Here is a 21,190-nt window from a genome sequence, read left to right as displayed (position 1 = left end):
TTCTCAGGGAGTCTGTCCTCACTGTCCACCAGATGAGCTGAGCATAGGAGGAGGGAAGGGCTTCAGCCAGGCTAGGGCAGTCTGCTTTGTGCCAATACTAGGAGTGACAAACCCCACCTGCAGACTGCCCTCATCACCAGCTTGTGGCTAAATTTGGGGTTTGTCACCATTCCACTTAAAATTCAATTCACAAGATTTTCCAGGTATGATCTAACCAGTACTGAATCTGAGGGGACTGTGCCTTCCTATGATCGGAATACTCTAAGTCAGCCCAGGACAGCATTTTAGTAGCCACAGCTCACTTTTGGACTGCATTAATTTTTTGAGTTACTTAGTCCCAAAAGCCTATGATGGGCTATCACATATCATATCCCTATCACCACATATAGGAGCACAAGATAAATAAAACAAAATCCCTGCCCTCAAGAAACATGTTGATTCTGTGAAATGATCTATGATCTTCAAAACTGTCAGTCATCACAAACAAGGAAAGTCTGAGGAACTGTCACAACCCAGAGTTGCCTAAGATGATCTAACTATTAAAGGTAATGTGATATCCTAGGTAGGAATCTGGGACAGAAAAAGGATATTAAGGAAAAACTAAAGAAATCTGAATAAAGTATGGACTTCAGCTAATAATCATGTATCAGTATTGGTTCTTTGTGATAAATGTATCATCCCAATGTAAGATGTCAGTAAGAGGGGAGACTGGGTATGGGGTATATGGGAACTCACTGTATCATCTTAATAATACTTCTGTAAATCTAAATGTTCTAAAATTAAAAGCTTATTAAAAAGGGAAAAATGGAATATGTTCTAGTGAGGGGAAACTAGCAAGTAAGCAGATAATACAAGACAGGGGCTCTTACTATTTTTAATCACAGATCCCTTTGAGTAGCTGACAAGACTTTATGGACAGAGGAAAACATTTACCTATAAATTGCATACCACGTCAGGGGCTCATGGACTCGATTAAGTACTCCTTCCATTCAGGGTGGGAATGCTTACCTGGGAAGCAGAGGGTGCTCGGGGAGCAAAGATGAAGAGTGGTAGTGGGGCCGGGACAGGGTGGCAGCAGGTATCCTTCCCACAGGAAACTGGAGCCTGGTCTTTATGCTGTCAACTGTACTTGTTACTTTTTTAAAATCTAAGGGATTTAAAAAAATGGATGTTGAGTGATTCCTAAACTAACACAGTATTAAACTGAGTTCCAGACTACACCACTCTAGTTGCTTCAAGTGTACTAGTCATATTTATCAAACTAGATGTAAACTGTTTCAGGCTGGGGAGGCGAAGTCTTTTACCACGTGCTTGAAAAACACATGCAGAGCTCAGAATCACAACGCAAAGCTCCCTGCTCTGGTTTAGAATGTTGTTTTTTTTCCCTTAAATTTGGCCCTAAAGAACACTATATTACAAATTATATTTATACTTAGGTGAACAGACCATTGTCACTGTTGACTTGTTACATCTCATACCTTTGATCATTTTCTGTGTCCTTACTTTTGAGATCAGACTTCACATTTTCTAAAGCTTGCACCATTGTTCAATAAATTAGAATGTGCAGTTGCTAATGTACTAACAACTATTTAAAGCTCAAAAGGCAACTGTGGTGTTTAGTACACTTTTGTGGGTGTCAGTATGGAATACATAATGAATGAATACGTTTCCCACCACTATGGTTACATTCTACATCTGGATGGCTTTTAGTAAATATAATCATGCTTCCAAGTCTGACTTATGTGGTGGCATGGATCAATAAAGCTACAAATATGTAAGTTTGTATTTAAAATAAAAACACCAAAGCCATTTTACTGAAAACTAGTTTTATTTTAAAATTAAGTGCATAGCACTCATCTAATTCCATTGGTGTAGACTTTAGCACCATACTTGCTATTTGCAATTAATGTCAGAACACAGATACATTTTGGTTTGCAGTCTGTACTTGAGTAGTGTTTATTTAGTGGACTTTGGTAAAGCCCTTTATACATATCATTAATCTCTTCACAGTACATAGTTAATGATGGTCCAGTAATCTCAAAAAAAAAAAAAAAAGACCTACTTTAAAGACTAATCAATAAATTAAACAAAACAAACCCACACAAAATCCCCCCACCCCCAAAGCTAGCAGTTGTGAGTTGTATTTATATGGAAACCTAATGTTTTAAAAATAGTTCTGGTTCTCCAACCACCCCATCCCACCCCGGGTATGCAGCAATAGTAATCAATTATTTTATTCTACCCCCCCAAAAGATTAATCCAGTGTTCTTTAGCTTTTTTAAATATAAATTGGGAAAGTATTACTAATAAGTTTTTTTAAAAGGCATATTCTTCTATAATAAGAATGACATATAAACCAATCAATAAAAGCATTTGACAAGACATTAAATTATCACAGGCACTGGTTGTTGTTTCAAGTTGGGATCTCTATCCCAGTATCTTACATTCATAGTATTATTGAGGTAGTTAAAATACTGAAAATTGGACTCCAGATTGCAGGGTTCTGAATGTGAATGTGAAAGATATATTCTCTTTTGAAACCCACTTTCCCCCCAAATAATTCAAGTTTTCTTGAGGTAAGAACTACCAAAATCCAATTGGCAGCCTTCTTTAAAGAGGAAAAGTGGTGGTACTTTCAGAAAATAATGTTCATGCTTGAAAACTGCCATCAGTGATTGTTCTTACCCAAGTAGTTTTTTATCTACCAGACTAATAAATCCACATTATGCCCTATGTACTCTAAATATATAAGTTAAATCCTTTTAAGTAAAGAACATTTCTCTAAGAATTCGTGCTGGAAGAAGCCACCCACCCACATTCATCCCCTGGAACCATCTGGACAGTCCATTACTGTGTTGAGCCCCTTCCCTTCCTAACAAAGGCCATTGGCTTGATTACTGAGACTCCTGCTGCATACCCACAACATCTTTATAATAAGTTTGTCTTCAATGCAAATTGTGGCAGTCACATATCTGCCATGCAGATTCCCTTCTATTCAAGTGCTATCTTTAAACAAACACAAACAAAAAGACACACCTTTCTAATTTTTAAAGAAAGCTTCCCTCCACCGAATCTCTCTTCTCCCACAGATAATAGCGCGATGTATACAGTTTCAGTTATTACAATGACATATTTTTTTTTACTTTTTAAGGTTATTCCCCCAAAACGCTTTACTCCCAAACTGCCCTTGCTGTAATAACTATTATTGCTGTTTTCACTTATTACAAGTACAATGAAATGTCCCAGGGCAGTTGTAGGACCAATCCAATGAAAATTGCTACTGAAATTTAGTAATCAGTACCTTTGCCTGCTTAGACTGACTAGCTGGATTCAAAGGCTGCTTATAAAAACCTGTCTTCCACATAACAAAGTGCTGCTGTAGCACAACCTGAGAACTACCCTGGCCACAGTCCCTTCCAAAATAAACCTATGGGACTTTATCCTAGAACTGACATTTTACAGTTATGCCTTCCCTTGAAAAAACTTTTTTTTAAAAAGTGATATCAAATCTGAGTATAAATCACAGATTGCACTGAGAAATGCAAAACCTATACACTTATCATGAATCACAGGAACTACCACTTTGTTCATTCTGAGCTACACTCTTATGTTCTCATTTGAAAACACATCCTAGCAACAGTATTTTAACCTATGTTATAAAGGTAGTTCATACTATAACATTCCCAAAGTATGTTGCATTACAGTTAAGTGTTTCCAAGTATTACAAATTCCCTGAGTTAAATGTGTTTTAATTCTAAAGATTTGAGGTTGATCACTTAGGGAAAAAACAAAACAAAACAAAAAATTATGACCATGATTTTAAAATAACAGACTTAGTCCACCCTTAATTTTAGTACATAAATCCAGATACCTAACCTATTTATGATAGGAAGTTATATAGAATCTAAAAAAAATTGTTTTTTACTGCACAGATTGGTATAGCATAGCAACTCATGAGTTTAAACTTAGTAAAAAATTTATCTGTAGAACAAAAATAAAACTCAAAACTGTAGAATTAAAAAAACCTCATCAAAAATTAATACTGTAACTTTCCTTCATAAAAGACTGTTTGGCAAGTCCACAGATAAACATTAGTCTTTGACTGATAAGCCAACATTAGGCCCAGAACCTACCACAGGTCAAATCTCAAAATGGCAAATTGGAGTCTGTCCAAATTTTCTGTTGTATTAAATATTTTTGAAATATTTGGACCATCAGCCAGGACTTGAACATTTTTATCATGCAGGGATTTGTTGTAACAGAATTTGACACACACACTATTAAAGTGTTTTAGTCCTCCCAGGTATTCATGGTGCATTGAAAGGGATAGTCAGTCTTCCTGGTGCTGGTACCTGAAGAGTTCTGATGTCATTTGGATCCCTTTCCTTTTGAAGAGAAGTTTACAAAAGCTTACCCAGAGCTTCCAGTCACAAAGCAGTCTGGGTCAGTCATCACCTTCACACACAATCACCTTTCAAAGCATGGAGTAATACAAGGGTAATGTTCATTTATCTGATAACTCCTGTTATAAGAAACACTCAGACAGGGTTTAACTTCTACTGGTATTGCCAACGACATCCCAACACCAGTCTGCACTTGCCCAAGGCCCTGAACACTAGTTTGGAAACCAGCAGGACATGTCTGTAGTGTGTAGGATGAGGTGTGTGTGGTAGATACAATTTGCTGACAGCTTGGTTGTTCCGATGCAGGATGGCGATACTGCAGTGATGTCTGATGTGGCTGATGGAGATTTTGCTGAAAGTGAACTGGCCGTGAGGGCTGGGAAGCTGTCTGGAACACACTTAGTTGTGCTGACTGATGTCCTGCTTGTCCTCTCTGTTTGTTTGCTTCTTTCACATCATTATCATGAGCACTGAAACATGGAGAGAAAGGAAACTATTAATAATGTTACTTACAAAGAATTTGCAATAAAGTCATGCCCCACACCCAGGTCCTCAACAGGTAGCTTCATACTGCCACCACTACTTAGGTAGCAGTCAATGCACCACAATTCCAATAGCAGTGAGACCTCGCTCGTACACTTCTAAAGCTCTTTCCCTTAGTTTGAACCTTGCTGGTAGCTTTGAGGGCTATTTCCGGCTTGGGAGATATGTACAAAATAAGTACTTAAGTGTGGCTGCCACTTTGGTAACATCCTGGTGGCCCCAAAATTAAAAAGATGCGGAAACGGGGAATGGGAGATGATTTGGCTGGCTGAACTGATCTCACAGTTATGTGGCTTACAGACACACAAGAGCAGCTCCTTTCCCTATCATGTATCTAGAATCATTCTAGCAATGACAACTTCTAACCAGTTAACAGCCCAAAGGGACAACCCTTCTGCAGAATATTGCTCCTACAGGGCCCTGCTGATGGCAGCAAGTAGGTGCTAGAAGCAAGTTTCCTGGAAGGTCTGTGCCTTTGAGAAACTTTTTTTAGGGCACCTTATTCATGTAGAAAAATGGTAGCAAGAAATGACAAATACAAGAACAAAAAGGCTTACATCAATAGCCGTTCAATACACTGCACTAAGAAATCCCAGGAATAAGCAGTAAGACGATGTAGTCTTGTAGGCCACGTTGGAGAAAGACGAAGTATAATCCTTGAAGAAGCCACACATGCAGCAGCTACTAAAGAAGGTGCATAATTTAGAAAGGCATAATCTGTGGAGACACCAAAAATGAACTTAAGCAACAGAATACACCAGTCACAAGCACACAAGTCACTTACGGGCATTCACAACCACTCACCTTGCAAAGATACTTCCAGGAAGTAATCTGCATATTTGGCCATATAGAGTTTAGTTTTTTCCAAGCAAATCATTGGCCAGCCATCATGAAGATCTGTTTCATGTACTGCTTCAGAGAGGTAATACTCAATGAAATGGGCAGCTGTTGGAAGGCAGAGGTTCCACTGAAAGGTTTCTAATAATAACAGTTCCATATGTAGCAAATTTTGTTTTGTTAATACTAGATTCATATTAGTCATACAACCCAGGCTGTTGAGCTGCTCCAGCTTGGGCACACTATCTTCTTTTTCTTCAAATTTACCTTGTAAGAAAAGTGGGGAAAGGAAAGAAAATGTTAGGCAAGTGATCATTATAGGTTTAGTCAGTAAAATGGGATTTGCTATCTTACTGCCAAAATTTAGATCCAAACACATTCTTTATCCTACCTTTCGTAGATAACAACTGTGTAGAACTCTGTGGTTCTCACATTTCCATGTGTTTTTCTTTTCCAGTGCCACTGTCCCCAACCTTTCCCATCCCCGGAAAAAGACATGCTTGAAACATGTAAACCATTCTGATCGGTGTTCTATTGTATAATGTACATAGTCCTATGTGCCAATGAAAAATAGCTTTCTCAAATCTCATCAACTAAATCTTTTCAGGAAATTCCTTTTTGCAAGCAGGTGGTGGCTGGTGGAAGAAAATTATTTTAAAGTAGAAGATAGTTTTAAAAAATTTAATGTCATAGCTTTATCTGAAATCAAAAATAGTTGGGCTTCAGTTGTTTCATCTTGGCATATTTTCAGCATAATCTCAATTCCAGAGAAAGATAAAAAGACCAGGAGGAAAAACTGGGTGAATATTTAACATAAGCATTGTCATTCCACAAAAACAAACAAACAAACAAAAAAAAAACCCCATCCCTTCTCTTTTGAATTTAAAACAAAAATCTAGTTGAGTCTAGTTGAGTCTGTTAAAAGAAAAACGAGAAGGGGAAGGGGAGATGCTTTATGTCTTTATTAACATATCTTTAGATAATTATCTTTTAGATCCCCTTACTCAAAGCAGAATAAAGACAATATGATGGCAGAACTTTATTATTCAAAGGCATTGATTTCTTTTCAGGAAATACTTATCTATAAGGTTTCAACTATGCATAGCTGAAGATTCCCTTTACAGCCCCAAAATAATGTTTCTATAGATTATGTGCCATCTTACACTTTAATTTACAAATAAGCATTTTACTATATATATAAAGCATTTGTCTTAGGTATTTCTAGAACTGACAGCTGGAGAAAATTCACAAACTATAAAGTTCCATTATGATTTTCCAGATGTAGCAACAGAACCAAAGAGCTGTCTTCAAGTCTCTTTGGGTCTTTGTTCCATGGTGGTCCATAAAAAGGAAATTATAACTAAGCCTTCTACCTCTCAGGATGGCATTCTATTTTATATTTAAGGTTTAAAACAGTCATATCATATTACAATTATTATTGATTTCTCACAATAGATTTTACACTCATACTTGTTCAAAATTGTTAGAATGTTACTAAAGAAGCATATATTATTTTCAAAAATTCATTTTAATATTTTGATATATTACAATATATTTTGATAACAATTTCAATATATTTGGTTTCCTTGGAAATTTTTTTTTTTTTTTTTGAGACAGGGTCTCACTCTATTTCCTGGGCTAGAGTACAGTGGCATCATCACAGCTCACTGCAACCTCAAACTGCTGGGCTCAAGGGATCCTCTTGCCTCAGCCTCCCAAGTAGCTGGGACTACAGATGTGTGACACCACACCCAGATAATTTTTTCTATTTTTAATATCAGTGGGGTCTTGCTCATGCTCAGGCTGGTCTTGAACTCCTGGCCTCAAGTGATCCTCCCACCTCGGCCTCCCAAAGTGCTAGGATTACAGGCATGAGCCACCACACGTGGCTGGAAAACTTATAATTTTATCCATTTAAAAACTTTTTTTTGGAGAAGAACCAGAAAGACTGCCAAAGCAGGAGAAAGCAGAAAGGTTTCTCTTCTAGAAGCGATGCGTTTTTACCTCACGTTAAAGATGCTACAAATGATAGTAACCAGGGTCACTCAGCCCAGACGCTCAGTGTGCAGCAATGGGGCTGGAACCAGCGTAGATTTGCTGATGTTGACCTGTCTTGGTGCTGGGGAAAAAAGACTGCCTTGATCTTTGCTCAGGGAGAACTGGGGTAGAATTTTTTGTCTCTGATACCAGGAGATTCTAAGCTTATGTCTTGTGAAGAACCTACACCCAAAACATCAGGAGTGATGGCAGAGAGATGAACTTACTCAGATCTAAACCCCTTTTTAACTAAATATTGTCGCAGGTAAGAGTTTATCCAAAACTTACATAATTCAGAATTTAAAGACAAATTTCACAATTTTTGCCAATATCATATACTTAATATAGTAGAAAGCACTAAAGTGATCTTTATGACATAGTCATCTAGCATCATCACTGAATGAAGAGATAGCAGAGGAGACCACTGTTCTTAGTATAATGAAGTGAAATTCTTCAGCAGGAGAATGACCTAGAAATTCAGTTCAGTCCCTCTGGATGAATTATTATGGCTTTCAGGTACCCTGCCCTGCCATTTGTGTAGCAACAACAATATTAGCAGTGTACTTCAAAGGAATACTGTAAAAATTAATGAGTTTATTTACATCATGCGTGAAGTTTCTTTGAAGAAATTAATATACCATAATATGAAACATTCTTGATCCTTGAATTATCTCCTTGAAACTGTCAACACTGGGGAAAAAAATGTATATGACCAATTTCACTCTTCAAGAAATCAAGGTAGTGAGGTTGGCCAATTCATGTAAAGTCAAATAAGTTAAGTCAAACCAAAAATGGAAGCCAAAAGAAGATTTATGTTTGAATTCCCAAATCAGCACTTCCAGACCAAAGTATTGCACCAGGTTACATGGGAATAACAACTACCAAGAGGACAGACTTCTATATTACTAAGGATCTATGGGATTTTTATATTTATAAAGTATTTGGCTATTACAAGTATGAAAAACTTTGCATATTGATTTGCAAAGGTAAAAACCTGCATACTGTATAAATAACCATACTGGGGATTTTAATTCAGGTTCAAATTTTTTGGCACTTTTTCATTATGTATAATAATAAATACTCAAGATACATGGACATTAAAGGATTTTAAAAAGTGTGACAACCTCAGTGAGCACGTGTATTCATATTTATAGTTTTTGTTGTGCTGAACACTATGTGTGTGGGTATTTTAAATCCACTTATCCACAGTGCCACACAGAGATCACAAAGATCAGTTTCTTCAACTGAAAGGAAATACCAGAAGCCATGTGATTATATTGATAAAGGCCCCAAACAGGAAATAAGGGCACAGGAAATTCATATCTGTTTCCCAGAAAATAAAGAATTAGAGGCTACAGAAACAAAACACCAGGTTGTCTTTCCTTTATAGGAAATGTTCAGATCAGCCATGGAAACCAACACATTTTCAAAGCCAGCAGTGAATGGTAGGTATGTGGTAGAGAAGATTTGTATCCTGAGTAGGGGATGGATCAGATGTCATTGTGAGCCAACCCAGATTCTATTCTTTTATTACTAAGAGGAGAAAAAAGTCATCCTTAATATACACTAAGAATCATCACAAATTTACAAGACTGTCCATCTAATATAAAAATGAGTAAAGAGTAAGAAGAGGTTGTTTATGGAAAAGAATTTCTAAGGCCATTAAAAATGGAGATGTGAATTAAACCAACCATGAGTCAGTAAAGTAAAAAGCTTTGCTAATCCAGTATTGGTGGGCAAGGGGAAAAAAGAACTTGTTACAAATTATTAACTAATAAAATACTCTTATCTTGCTTCTGGCTTCATCTGGACTCCAGGATCATTTCTTAGTTAGACAAGACCCTGGGCAAATTATCAGAAACCTTATCTCCAACATTGCTTCCATATTCTCCATAAATTTAATGGTGCTCATAGAAGGCAAAGGAAACCAGTGTATACATGTGAAAGAACTGGAATATGAGAATTTCTCAGGACAGATCAGGGTCCATTTTAGAAGCTAGAACCTTTAGGGCAAAGGAGGCAGGCTAAAGATTATAGCTTAATGTAGAATTAATCATGATGATGATAAACAATTTGTTTCAATTTCCTATGTGCTTTTAAACAATATGACCCCACTTAATCTTCACAACAACTTTGTAAGGTGTCTTTAGTTCCATTTTATAGAGAAATAAGCTGAGACGCAAGGGTTGTTTAAATTCATATTGCTGATCAGAGATTTAAACCCAGGAAATCCATCACTGTCCTCCCTGCTCTAAAACATGGCTCTTCAATCAGAAGTAATCTGTAGGCCCTTCCTTCCTACCTCTAATAGAGGAGACATTCAGGCAGCTGGATAAACATTTGCTTCTGGAACTTACAAGGTGTGTTCCATATTTTGCCAAACTACCTGCAGCTTCCCAACTTATTCCGTAACTAGAATCTGTCACCCAGTCCTGTCAGCTGTAAGCTGTTCTTCACTTTCATACAGCAGGGCACCCATCCCGAATCAGGGAGCAGCTGGGGAAGGGGTATACAAAAAGTTCAATCATTCTGTGAGGAGAAGTATTATTTGAATGTTTATGATAACTATTAATAATTGGATAGCTGCTGTTGGTATCCAAATGTAAGATATAGAGTATAAGAATGTAAGAAATACTAGAATGAACTCTACAAATTTAAAACAGACATCTGATACTGAAAACAGGATATCAGTTTATAAGCATCCCAAGCTTTTTTGCTGTAAAGTCATAGACTGGGGTGGGGGGTGAGGGTAGAGATTGCTGCTGGCTGAGGGCCATCCTCTTAGATTCCTAACTTTAATGTAGAGCTGACAGCAAACTCTTTTGACCACTTCCTACTTTGGAGGGGCCAAGACACTGAAGGATACCTCACACACATTCCCACTCTCCAGGGCAAAAGGAAGAATGTAAAGGCAGTTCTCTCTCAGGGAAAGGGGGCTTTGGGAGCATCAGCAGAAAAGAGGGAGGAGGTATCCAGTTCTTTCAGTAACAGGTGATAATTCATATTTGAACCCCAGCAAATACAGCCTAGTTACTGGAAGCCTAGTTACTGGAAAATGAGCCAAAAATAACTACATATTACCTGAGAGATGAAACCAAATAATCTTCAATAAAATAAATTGATCGTAACCTTAAACTAACATTAATATATAATTTAAAAAACAAGAACAATTGAAAACTCCATTCCAACCAACCTAAGATGGTACACAAAGATGAGCCTCTCACTTGGCCCACACCACACTTTAAGAATGGCAAGCACAGAGCAGGTAGAACTTTGTAGTGTTAAAATGACAGTGATGGCCATAGTAGCCAAAAGGTTACTTTCCACCAATTATCCGAAATTTTAAAATAACCTAACTTGCATGTCTGATTTCTGGCATGTTTCTACTATAAACTGATCCTATAACAAGCTATTATTCTGGGGAATAACAAAAAGCCATTTTATTTGTGGACTCACATCTAACCTGTCAAGTGTTTGGGTTTGTCCAATCTTATGCAAACTATTAAACCACAAAGGGCTTCATAGTCAGTGATGAAACACGTATAGTATTAGACACGTGATTACTTATGAGCATGAAACTTTAATTAAAGGTTAAATTAAAGGTTAATTATAAATGTACAAGCATTACCTCTCTGGCTTCTGGGTGGGGAAGAAGGGTGGGTGATGTGTCTGCATCTTAGAGAACAAAAGATTTAAGGGGAAATATGGATATTCAGGAAGTAAATAGTATTCTGCTAAGAATTTGGCTCAAGGTACGTGGGGCTAGGGTTGGATGAGACTGGAAAGGTAGCTGGGTCCAGATGAAAGGTTCTAAATGCCACATTAAGCAATTTTCACCTTAACACACATGCAGTAGGAAGTCATCACTGCAGCTGTGATTTATTTATATTCAGCCTCGTTCTATAAGGGATCTGAAATAGCTTACAAAAGGACATTCAAGGGACAAAACAAGTAGTTGGGCCATCAGATCAAAAGAATAAGGGCAAGAAAAGAAAATCTGAAAAGAGATTAGTACCAGAAATGATACCACATAAGACTGCATTTGGTTTTAGGTTTATTAGCAGCCAAAGCACAGAGGTGTTTTAGAAAGAACTCTGGTGACATGAGTGTACGGATAGTGTTCCTTAGGCAGCAGCCATATTGGATCCCAAACCCTCAAGTGGGGGTTACAGGTGAAGGGTGTCAATCAATATATTTACATACTACTTTGAAATAGGGCTTAAATTTCTATTGTAATGACATGGATAATACAAAAACTATTATCAATTTGAGTTCAATATCAAATAGTCTTTTCACATTACTAAAAGAAGAAAAACTCAATTTCAATTCCTTTACTTGCCGTCTCTCTTCAGTGAGAGTACCAACAACCGATGAAATGAGTTACAAGATGTTAACAGAAAGAAGCCCCCAAAGGTCTATCAGTACATTCTGTATTGGGTAACAAATACAGTTGTATCAGATTATCCTGAAGCCTATTACATAGTTGGCCTAATGCATAAGCAACAATTTTCACATTTGTAGCAGTTGCACATTAACTTTCAGTTCACTAAGCCAGCTCATTACGTAGTCAGTAGAAAGTATTCTAACAGTATAAGAGTATGGTGGTACCTTTAAGAAAGATTTTCTCAACTCCAGCTCCACTGATGTTTTGGGAAAGAGAATTGTTATGGGGAACTGTCCTGTGCAATACAAGATGTCCAGGCCTCTATGTATTAGATACCAGTAGCATTCCCCCAGGATGTGACAACCAAAAATTTCTCCAAGTGTCCCTGTGGGACAAAATTGTTCCTGGTTGAGAATCACTGCTTTAAGACAGTGGTTCTCAATAGGAAAGGTACATCAGAATCACTTTTGGAACTTTTAAAAAGTTAAAAGATACCCAAGCTCCATTATGTAGATTCTGACTCAGCAGATCTAGGGTAGCCTGTCTGACAGACATTTGTTATTAGAATTTTCAGGATGCAGGGCTCAGGCACATGTTTTTAAAAGACTCCAGAGCTATTTTTTAATGTCTTAAGAATTACTGTGCCAAGAAATACTTTCAACACAAGCTTCCTGATACTAGTAAAGTGGAATGAATGAGATTTTCTGATATTTTACTGAGGTACACATAATTTTAATATACAAAACATAGGAATTTTCACTCATGTAGATCAGAGCCATACTTACTTGCTAGAAGCAGACAGGAAAGCGCAACTAAATGCAGCTGCTGGATAGAGATGTCATAGCGATCCATAAACAGGTCCAGCAAATAAACAGCAAGATGGCGGGCTGAAGGGCAAAGCGTGAAGCGATTGCTCACAATGGCAATCAAGTCAGCAAAATACCGTCTGAGACTTAGTTGAGGGGACTGCCCTTTGTAGGAGGGCAACTTCAGCTCCTAAATCAAGAGGAATGACATTTAGTCTGATATATCTACAATAAACCTACAATGCAAAGATTTAACATTGTTTTCCCACTATATCAGTGTTACAAGTACTCAAAACATACTTTTCTTGAGTGGAACACAAAAATGGAAAAGTTGAGTGGAAGGACAATGAATGGCACTTAAAATTTAATTTAAAACCAAACTTTTCTTCTTATTCTTAACCACCCCTGATGTGAGCAATTATGGGTCTTTCTTGCTTTCTAGAATTGATGCATTCTAGAAGGATTTTTAAAAAGGGAATCCTGTTTTCCCCACCAAGTGTTTTTAGGAAAACATCCTTACAAAAAAAAAAAAAAAAAATCAACCACCCAACACACACATGTGCAAACACACTCCTCTCCAGGAAGTTCAAAGCTTTTGGTTAAAAGATAAATGGATATGCTTCTGGTATGCTGCGTACTGTATTATACTTGCAGTGACACAGAGACCAGTATTCATCCACTAGTATCTTCTAATTTTGTTTCCCTTTTAGTGTTTTATGATCTCTCCTTTGCCATCATCCTTTCATATACCTAAAATCACCTTTCAATCTCAGGACTATATCATATCAATTTATTTTTTAAAAACTGGAAAATTTCTAGAGCATACAGAAAGATAGAAAGTTTCCAAATTCATAAGATCTGCATAATGCTGATACTAAATCCAACAGATATCACAGTAGAAGGAGGCAACACTGGTATAACCCAAAAGCACAGGCAAAATTTTAAAAAAAAGAAAGAAAAAAAAAAAGAAATTAGACTGCATCAAAATTAAAAACTTGTTTATCAAAGGACACTATCAACAGAGAGAAAAGACAACTCACAGAAAGGAAAATATTTGCAAATCATATCTGATAAAGGGTTAATGTTTAGATTACATAAAAAACTACAACTGAACAAAAAACCCAACCATTTTAAAAATGGACATAGGACTTGAATAGACATTTCTCCAAAGAAGATACACTAATACCCAACAAGCAAATATGAAACATGAAAAAGATGTCAACATCACTAATCATTAGGAAAATGCAAATCAAAACCACTAAGAGATACTGCTTCACACACATTAGGATTTATATTTAAAAAAAAAACAAAGACAAAAACAAAAAAATAACAAGTGTTGGCATGGATGTAGAGAAATTTGGAACCCTTGTGTGTTACTGGGGAGAATGTTAATTGGTGTAGTCGCTGCGGATAACAGTATGGCAGTTCTCAAAAAATTAAAGAATTACCACATGACCCAGTAATCCCACCTTTAGGTATATACCCAAAAAACTGAAAGCAGAGACTTGAACAGATATTTGTATACCCATGTTCATAACAGCATTATTTACAATAACCAAAGGTGCAAACAACCCAAATACCCATTAGCAGATGAATGGATAAACAAAATGTAGTATATTCACACAATGGAATATTAGCCCTTAGAAAAGAAATTCTGATATACATTCATCTACATTGATGAACCTTGAAGACAGTATGCTAAATGAAAAAAAGGCACAAAGGACATTTATTGTATGATTCCACTTATATGAGGTGTCTAGAATGGTCAAATTTATGGGACAGAAAATAGAATAGTGGTTATTGGGGGCTGGAGAGTGGGAAGTTGAGGAGTTATTAAATGGGTATGGAGTTTCAGTTTGGGAAGGTGAAAGAGTTCTAAAGATGGAAAGTGGTGATGGCAGCACAACAATGTAAATATACCTAATGTCATTGAATTGTACACTTATAATGGTTAAAATAGTAAGTTTTAAGTTATGTATAGTTTATCATAAAAACAAAGGTAAACTACATATTAATCTAACTTAATGTTACCTAATATAAATAGATAAAATAGTCGTCAATGTAATTTAGTAGTGTAGCCAAAAAATATATCATCATCAATTGTAACACATCCCAGGAATGTAAGGATGGTTTGTTATTAGGACATCTGTAAGTCGGAATAAAAACTCACAAATATGCACAATCATCTTGACAGATGCCAAAATAGCATCTGAAATGAAGGTAACCCTGGGAGAAATGAGAACAGAAATATTTCCTTGAGGAAAGGGAGGGAGGTAAAAAGATCTCAAATATAAGAGCCAGCATCTCACTTGGAGGTGAAACAACAGGATTACCATTCTAGTGCCTACAATTTAACATTCTGTGAGCACTAACCAATTCAAATTGAAAAAAGAAAAAGAAGGTATAATTATTGGAAAGGAAGAATCAAACGTCATTTTCAGGAACAAAATTGTAACTTTTCAGATAGCAGAATTTATATTAGAAAGCCCAAGAAAATCAAGAGAAAAAATAAAGTGAAACAGGAAGAATTCAGCCAGACGCCTGATTATAAAATATAAAAAGTCAATAGCTCTTCTGTATACTAAAAACCAGTTTGACAATTTCATATCTAGTAACTATAAAATGAAAATACCTAGAAATAAACTTATATATGCTAGCACTGTATGAAGATAACATTAAAATTCTAATGGGGTATGGAAGACTTACATACATGGAAAGACATTCCTTTTACTTGGTTAGGAGGACCTATGTGATAATAATGGCATTTCAAATAAGGAGAGAATAGATGCATTTAATATTTCTGTCACATATGACAAAGAACTAATTTCTTTGTTATTCCGAGAACTCTTGCTTACAAGTCAGTAAGAAAAAGGCAACAAATATGGACAGTTCATAGAAAAATACTAACAAAGGCCAAAAATATACAAAATAATTCCTATCCAATTCAAATATAAAGAATTATATAGTTTTTCACTTAACAGATTAGATTTTATCAATTTTTGCTTATGCTATTAAGAGGGAAAATAGGAACTCTCACATACTATTGTTCAGATTGACAACTGATAGAATCTTTTGGAGGGCAATTAGGTAAAATAGATAAATTTTTAAAAATGCAGATAACTTTTAACCTAGCAATTCTAAGCCCAGGAATTTACCCTACGTGTAAGGAGGTCCTTTGCAGCACTGTTTGTAATAGCAAAATAGTGGAATAGAGAAGCTTGATGCCCCAAAACCTGGAGGCATCTCTAAGGAATTATGCTGAGTGAAAAAGTTAATCCCCACAGGTCATATACTGTATGATTCCATTTAAATAACATTCTTAAAATGACAAAATTATAGAAATGGAGAGCAGATTAGTAGTTGCCAGGGGTTAAGGTGGGACATGAGGGTGGGAGGGAATAGGGTGTGGTTTTTATAAAAGGGCAACATGAGAGAGTCTTATGGTGATGGAAAATGTGTATCTTGACTATATCAATGTAAATATTGTAGTTGTGATATTGTACTACAGTTCACCAAGATGTTACCACTGAGGGAAACTTGGTAAAGGGCATAGAGGGATCTTTCTGTATCATTTGTTATAAATGCATGTGAATCTACAATAAACTCAAAATTAAAAGTTTAATTAAAAAAAGTGTGATGTCTAACAGGGAACTGGTTAAATAAACTATGGGGCATTGATCCAAAGTGGCTTTTAAAATAAAGAGCAGTAGAGCTATATGTGTTTATATGGAAAAATCTGAGGGTAGGGTTGGAGGAAGGTATAGAACAGTGAATATATATTATGACCTCTGTATCAACAACAAAAATATTTTACTAGAAGACATATTAATTTATTGGGTATCTTTTCAGGAGAAAACAATAATGGTAGTAACCTTAGAGGACCAGGGGTTGGACGAGGCTCATTTTAAACCTTCCTATAATATCTGAAATTTTTTTTTAACCATGTACATGCAACCCTTAAAATTTTTTAAAAGTGCTAACAGGGGTTACTTGGATGATGGGCTAATAGGCCATTTTATGTTCTTAATTTTTGTATAAGTGAGAAAGGCCTAGACAAACACCATTGAGGAAAAAAATATATTTCTTAAAATAAAGGGAACATGCTGATTTCTCATGCAGCTCCTAGGATTTTTCTTTTACTCCTTCACTATTCTGTAGATCTTTACAATGGCGTAAATGAGTGACAATTTTACCTTTGCTGCCATCATGTGATATTTATTGAGCATCTCCCATGTAGCAGGCCCCCTGTGCTAATCCCAGGGATTAAGGCTGGAAAAAGTCTCAAGCCTCTCTCTAGTAGGTGAATCAGAGATTATAATACATGTAGTAATCATAGGCTACTATGGAAATATGGAGGAAGACAATCTAACTCAGCTCAAGGGGTGGGGAGTTGGGGAAAAAAAGCCAGGGTAAGTTTTCTGGAAAAGAGGCCTGAACATGGTCTTAAAGACTCCCTGGGAAACACACTTGGAAAACACTAGTGGATTTATTTTTAACTATGTTAACCTTACCAACTTTACTAAAAACAAAGGCAGGAACCACAAGGACTATCAATAGAATATTTTTAACAATGTGTTCAATACATTCTCTTTTATGTCTTTTTAAATGGTAAAGTACAAGTGCTTGCCAGATGACTGTCAGACTTTGTTCTCTTTGTCCAGGTACTGCAGTCATATACACATGCGAAAATGACTCCTGCTTCTCTCACTTTATGAGTTTCTTCTATTGTCTATTTCTGATCCCTCAGAACTGAACACTCTTGTTCCCATCTGCTTTTCAGGAATCCATGGGACCAAAGCACAGGGAGGCCTGAATACATCATCTCCATCTCCAGTCTCAAGTGTCCATCGGCTCTGCATACCAAATGCCATCCCCTTCCCAGAATGGGTTAACTGTCCAGGTAGAATTGAAATAAAGGCCTAAAAGGAATACTCAGAAGCCTAAGTACAACTCTGTGGGGTGAATATTTTCTTACTGTTTCTCACAAAGCTAGAATTGTTCCCATTTATTATTAGGCTCCTAAAAATACATTCCCAAACAGCCTATGACACTAAGTATACATAGCAAAATGATAAGAAAGAAAAGGAGACAGCTACTTCGTAGGGTTTTTTGGGGGGGGCGGGGGGGGGGGCAGTAAATTATGTTTTACAAAAAATAGTATAGCTGGCATGAGGATTTCCATTTGTTGTAATTTTCACTCTCTCTACTTCGTAGGGTTTTTTGGGGGGGCGGGGGGGCGGGGGGCAGTAAATTATGTTTTACAAAAAATAGTATAGCTGGCATGAGGATTTCCATTTGTTGTAATTTTCACTCTCTCTAGTAGATACAATGCTGGTCAGACCAATTATTTCTCCACAAACCTTGGGTCTAAACATAGAACACATTCTACATTATCCAAATGGCAAATGCCCAAAGGAAGACCTAAATTTGGGTACTCTAAATTATAAAAAGATTAATCTATGAATAGGCTGGAATTACCATGTCTTTTCTCCGAGAAAAGTTCGTTTGAACTTTTCTTGACTTCAGTGTACTACAAATAGTGGTCTCTCCAGTTCCACTTTACTGATTAATGTAAATTCTTTATAAAGTGTTACCAATGTGTCAAATCATGAAACATGGCTTACACAGTGCTTTATTTTTAAAGACAACTCAAGGCAGTATGCCACAGGTGGCCCAAGATAACTGTCAGTGGAATTCCTTCAGACCTTGTGCTACCTTGTCCTCTGATAGTCTATAAGAAACTTGAGTGCAGGGTTGGGTCTTATTCTTTGAATCCTCCAGAGACTAATGCACAAAAGCATTCAACAAATCTGAATTAAAAAAAAAAATCGACTTCCAACCTCAACTGACAAAATTAATTCAGATAAACAATTAGGAGTAAAATTATCTACATATAAAACATAGGAATTGAAAACTTTTTAAATTTCATGTAAATTAAAAAGTACATATTATTAACATCAAATAATTCATTTCACCACATACCAGAGGGATAAAGAGGCTGACACTTATAAAAGAACTTTTCAAAATATGTTTAACTATTATATGTCAATTTTTAAAAAAGAAAAGAACATTTCACACTGAAAGATGACATCTGCAAAAAAAAAAAAAAAAAAATCAAAAGTGTATCTGGACAACTTTCAAAACAGAAAACCTGCAACTCTTTCCCTAACAAGCCAGAGATTCCATAGTTGGAATGTTTATGTGGTCCAAATGATCTCCTAGGGGGCTGAGGTGTATTTAGTGTGTGTAAGAGATTGAATATCAAAATTAGTAAGTAGCATTTAGAAATCTCAACCCTAGGAAAGCTTGTAACAATTTAACTCAGACTTAGGTTTTCCAATCTACTTAACTTGGTCAGAAACTCAGGACATAGGTTCATTATCATCCCAGGATCTCTCAACTCCAAGGGTCAGAATCCTCTTTCTTTCCCAATTTTCTACACTTACCAAATGGCTCTCTCTATCCAAGATGAAACTGAGTTAAGCGAGAGATCATTTTGGATCTAGTCTCTCTTCTGATTATCAAAAAGGCAGAGCTGTCGTCTCATTAAGCTGTCTCGTGACATGCAGAGCAAAACTGTAACTTAAAAGCAACAATACGCAGACTTTGCTTTTTGCTTTGCAAAAGAAGGTGTATTTTTTTCCCAATGCCTATTAAGTATACTAAGTCTACTTTCTGACTTTGATATTAGCAGGAGGAAGCAGCTAACTCCTTCCATCTTAAGGCTTTTTGAACAGCCCAAATCTTGAGGGGTAAGTGGTACTAACAGTTATCACTTACTATATGCCAAGCACTACTCTAAGCACATGTCTAGTACTAACCTACTTAAAGTTCACAATCATAAGGTACGTTCTATTATTCCTCACTTTACAGATAAGGACACTGAAAAACAGAAAACTAACATGTCCAAAGTCTCACAGTAAGTGAAAGGCTGGGGAATTTATGCACGAACGCGATTTACAACAGATAGCTGCATCTTACAGCAACCGTAGACAGACCAAGGAGGGCTGCTCTGCCCAATAAAAATAAAATCAAATTCATGTTCCACCTGGAAACAAGAACATCAGCATGTTCCTTTCCACCTTCTCTGGCCCACATACCACGCCCCTCCCCTCACTTAAGTTGCAGGTTCTTCTGATACATCCCAGGGAAGGAGCCAAGAAGTTAATTAACCTTGAGCAAATAAGCAAACTCGCCTTTTCTGTCCTGGAAAGTGGAGAGTAAAGAAGGGAGCCGAGATTCCTAACAACTGGCGCGAGACAACGAATGGGAAAGGTTGGGCGTTCGAGTTACCTTGTACCGAAGCGCTTGGTGAATATCAGCAGCCAGCTGTCCTCGCCACCACTGCCCCTCCAGCTCCATGGGACCCGGCGGCGCGCCTAACCAGACGCTGCAACTTCAGTCTGTAAGACACCCCCCAGACGTGGTCACCACCAGCTCCTTCCTACGACCCTCCGCGCCCCTTCCCTGAGGGCTGTGACCTCAGGCCACCCTGTGTGGCTGCTCATCTTCCCCTGACTCGTCCTAAACCCAGCACCGATCCAGACCGGCTCTCTAACTCCACACATAACGCCCGACCTGCCACTCAGGAGGAGCTGGCTTATTCTGGGAACTGCCCAACTGGGTGACGGGCAAAAGGGGATCAACTCGGGCCCCAAGTTGCCAATGGGTGCAAGCTCTGGAAAAGATGGAGCGGGGGGCCTGGCTTCGGGCTCCCAGCGTCGTGGGTTCGAACTCTCCCGCCGGCCCTGAGGAGGGGGAGACTTGACACTAGTCATGGCCCAGCTGAGGTGAAAAGCTCCCCGCAAGAAGCCCGGAGGTCACTGTCTGCCTGGCTGGGGGTCCCCGCTTAAGACCATCGGGCGCTTGCTCCTCCTCGGGAGCCCGGAGGAACTCAGGGGACCGCGCGGCCCCAGAATGGCGAACAAAAGGCCGGGCCGGCCAGGCTCCGCGCCTCGCCCCGGGCCGGGCCGGTGCCGCACGCCCAGTCCAGGCCCGCCCGGCCCTACGGCAGCTCCCTTACCCGGAACCGCGGCCCTCACAGCCCCAGCCCCGCCGGCGTGCTGGGAGCGCCGGCCCCGCTCATGCTGCGGACAGTCGGCAGCGAAGCGCCGGCCTCAGCTCGGGCCCAGCGCCGGGGCGCTCGCGCCGCCCATTGTTAAAGGACCGGCAGGCGGCTC

The 21,190-nt window shown here is 37.9% G+C and overlaps 1 protein-coding gene across 3 annotated transcripts; it reads right to left on the bottom strand.

Annotated features, from left to right (window-relative positions):
* Window positions 1-1,809: 1,809 nt before the first annotated feature.
* Window positions 1,810-21,170, bottom strand: CCNJ (cyclin J). 3 transcript variants are annotated; one of them, XM_069460260.1, is made up of 6 exons: window positions 21,034-21,170; window positions 20,304-20,413; window positions 12,990-13,200; window positions 5,751-6,050; window positions 5,504-5,663; window positions 1,810-4,873 (listed from the first exon to the last, which is right to left on the bottom strand). In XM_069460260.1, the coding sequence occupies exons 2-6, from the start codon at window positions 20,370-20,372 to the stop codon at window positions 4,468-4,470; spliced, it is 1,146 nt and encodes a 381-aa protein (XP_069316361.1). In that variant the 5' UTR covers window positions 20,373-20,413; window positions 21,034-21,170; the 3' UTR covers window positions 1,810-4,467. The 3 variants fall into 3 exon arrangements, with proteins under 3 accessions (XP_069316361.1, XP_069316362.1, XP_069316363.1); XM_069460261.1 differs by having other exon boundaries at window positions 5,504-5,630; XM_069460262.1 differs by having other exon boundaries at window positions 5,504-5,627.
* Between the last annotated feature and the right edge of the window lie 20 nt (window positions 21,171-21,190).

The sequence above is a fragment of the Eulemur rufifrons genome, chromosome 28 (assembly GCF_041146395.1).
Source record: "Eulemur rufifrons isolate Redbay chromosome 28, OSU_ERuf_1, whole genome shotgun sequence".
Taxonomy (NCBI): Eukaryota; Metazoa; Chordata; class Mammalia; order Primates; family Lemuridae; genus Eulemur; species Eulemur rufifrons.
This window is presented reverse-complemented; position numbering and strand designations above follow the sequence as displayed.

Coding starts and splice junctions, on each gene's coding strand:
- CCNJ (XM_069460260.1), bottom strand. CDS start 20,372: ATGGAGCTGGAGGGGCAGTGGTGGCGAGGACAGCTGGCTGCTGATATT. Junction 13,201..20,303: donor ACCAAGCGCTTCGGTACAAG/GTAACTCGAACG, acceptor CTCTTGATTTAG/GAGCTGAAGTTGCCCTCCTA. Junction 5,664..5,750: donor CCTGGAAGTATCTTTGCAAG/GTGAGTGGTTGT, acceptor GTGTCTCCACAG/ATTATGCCTTTCTAAATTAT.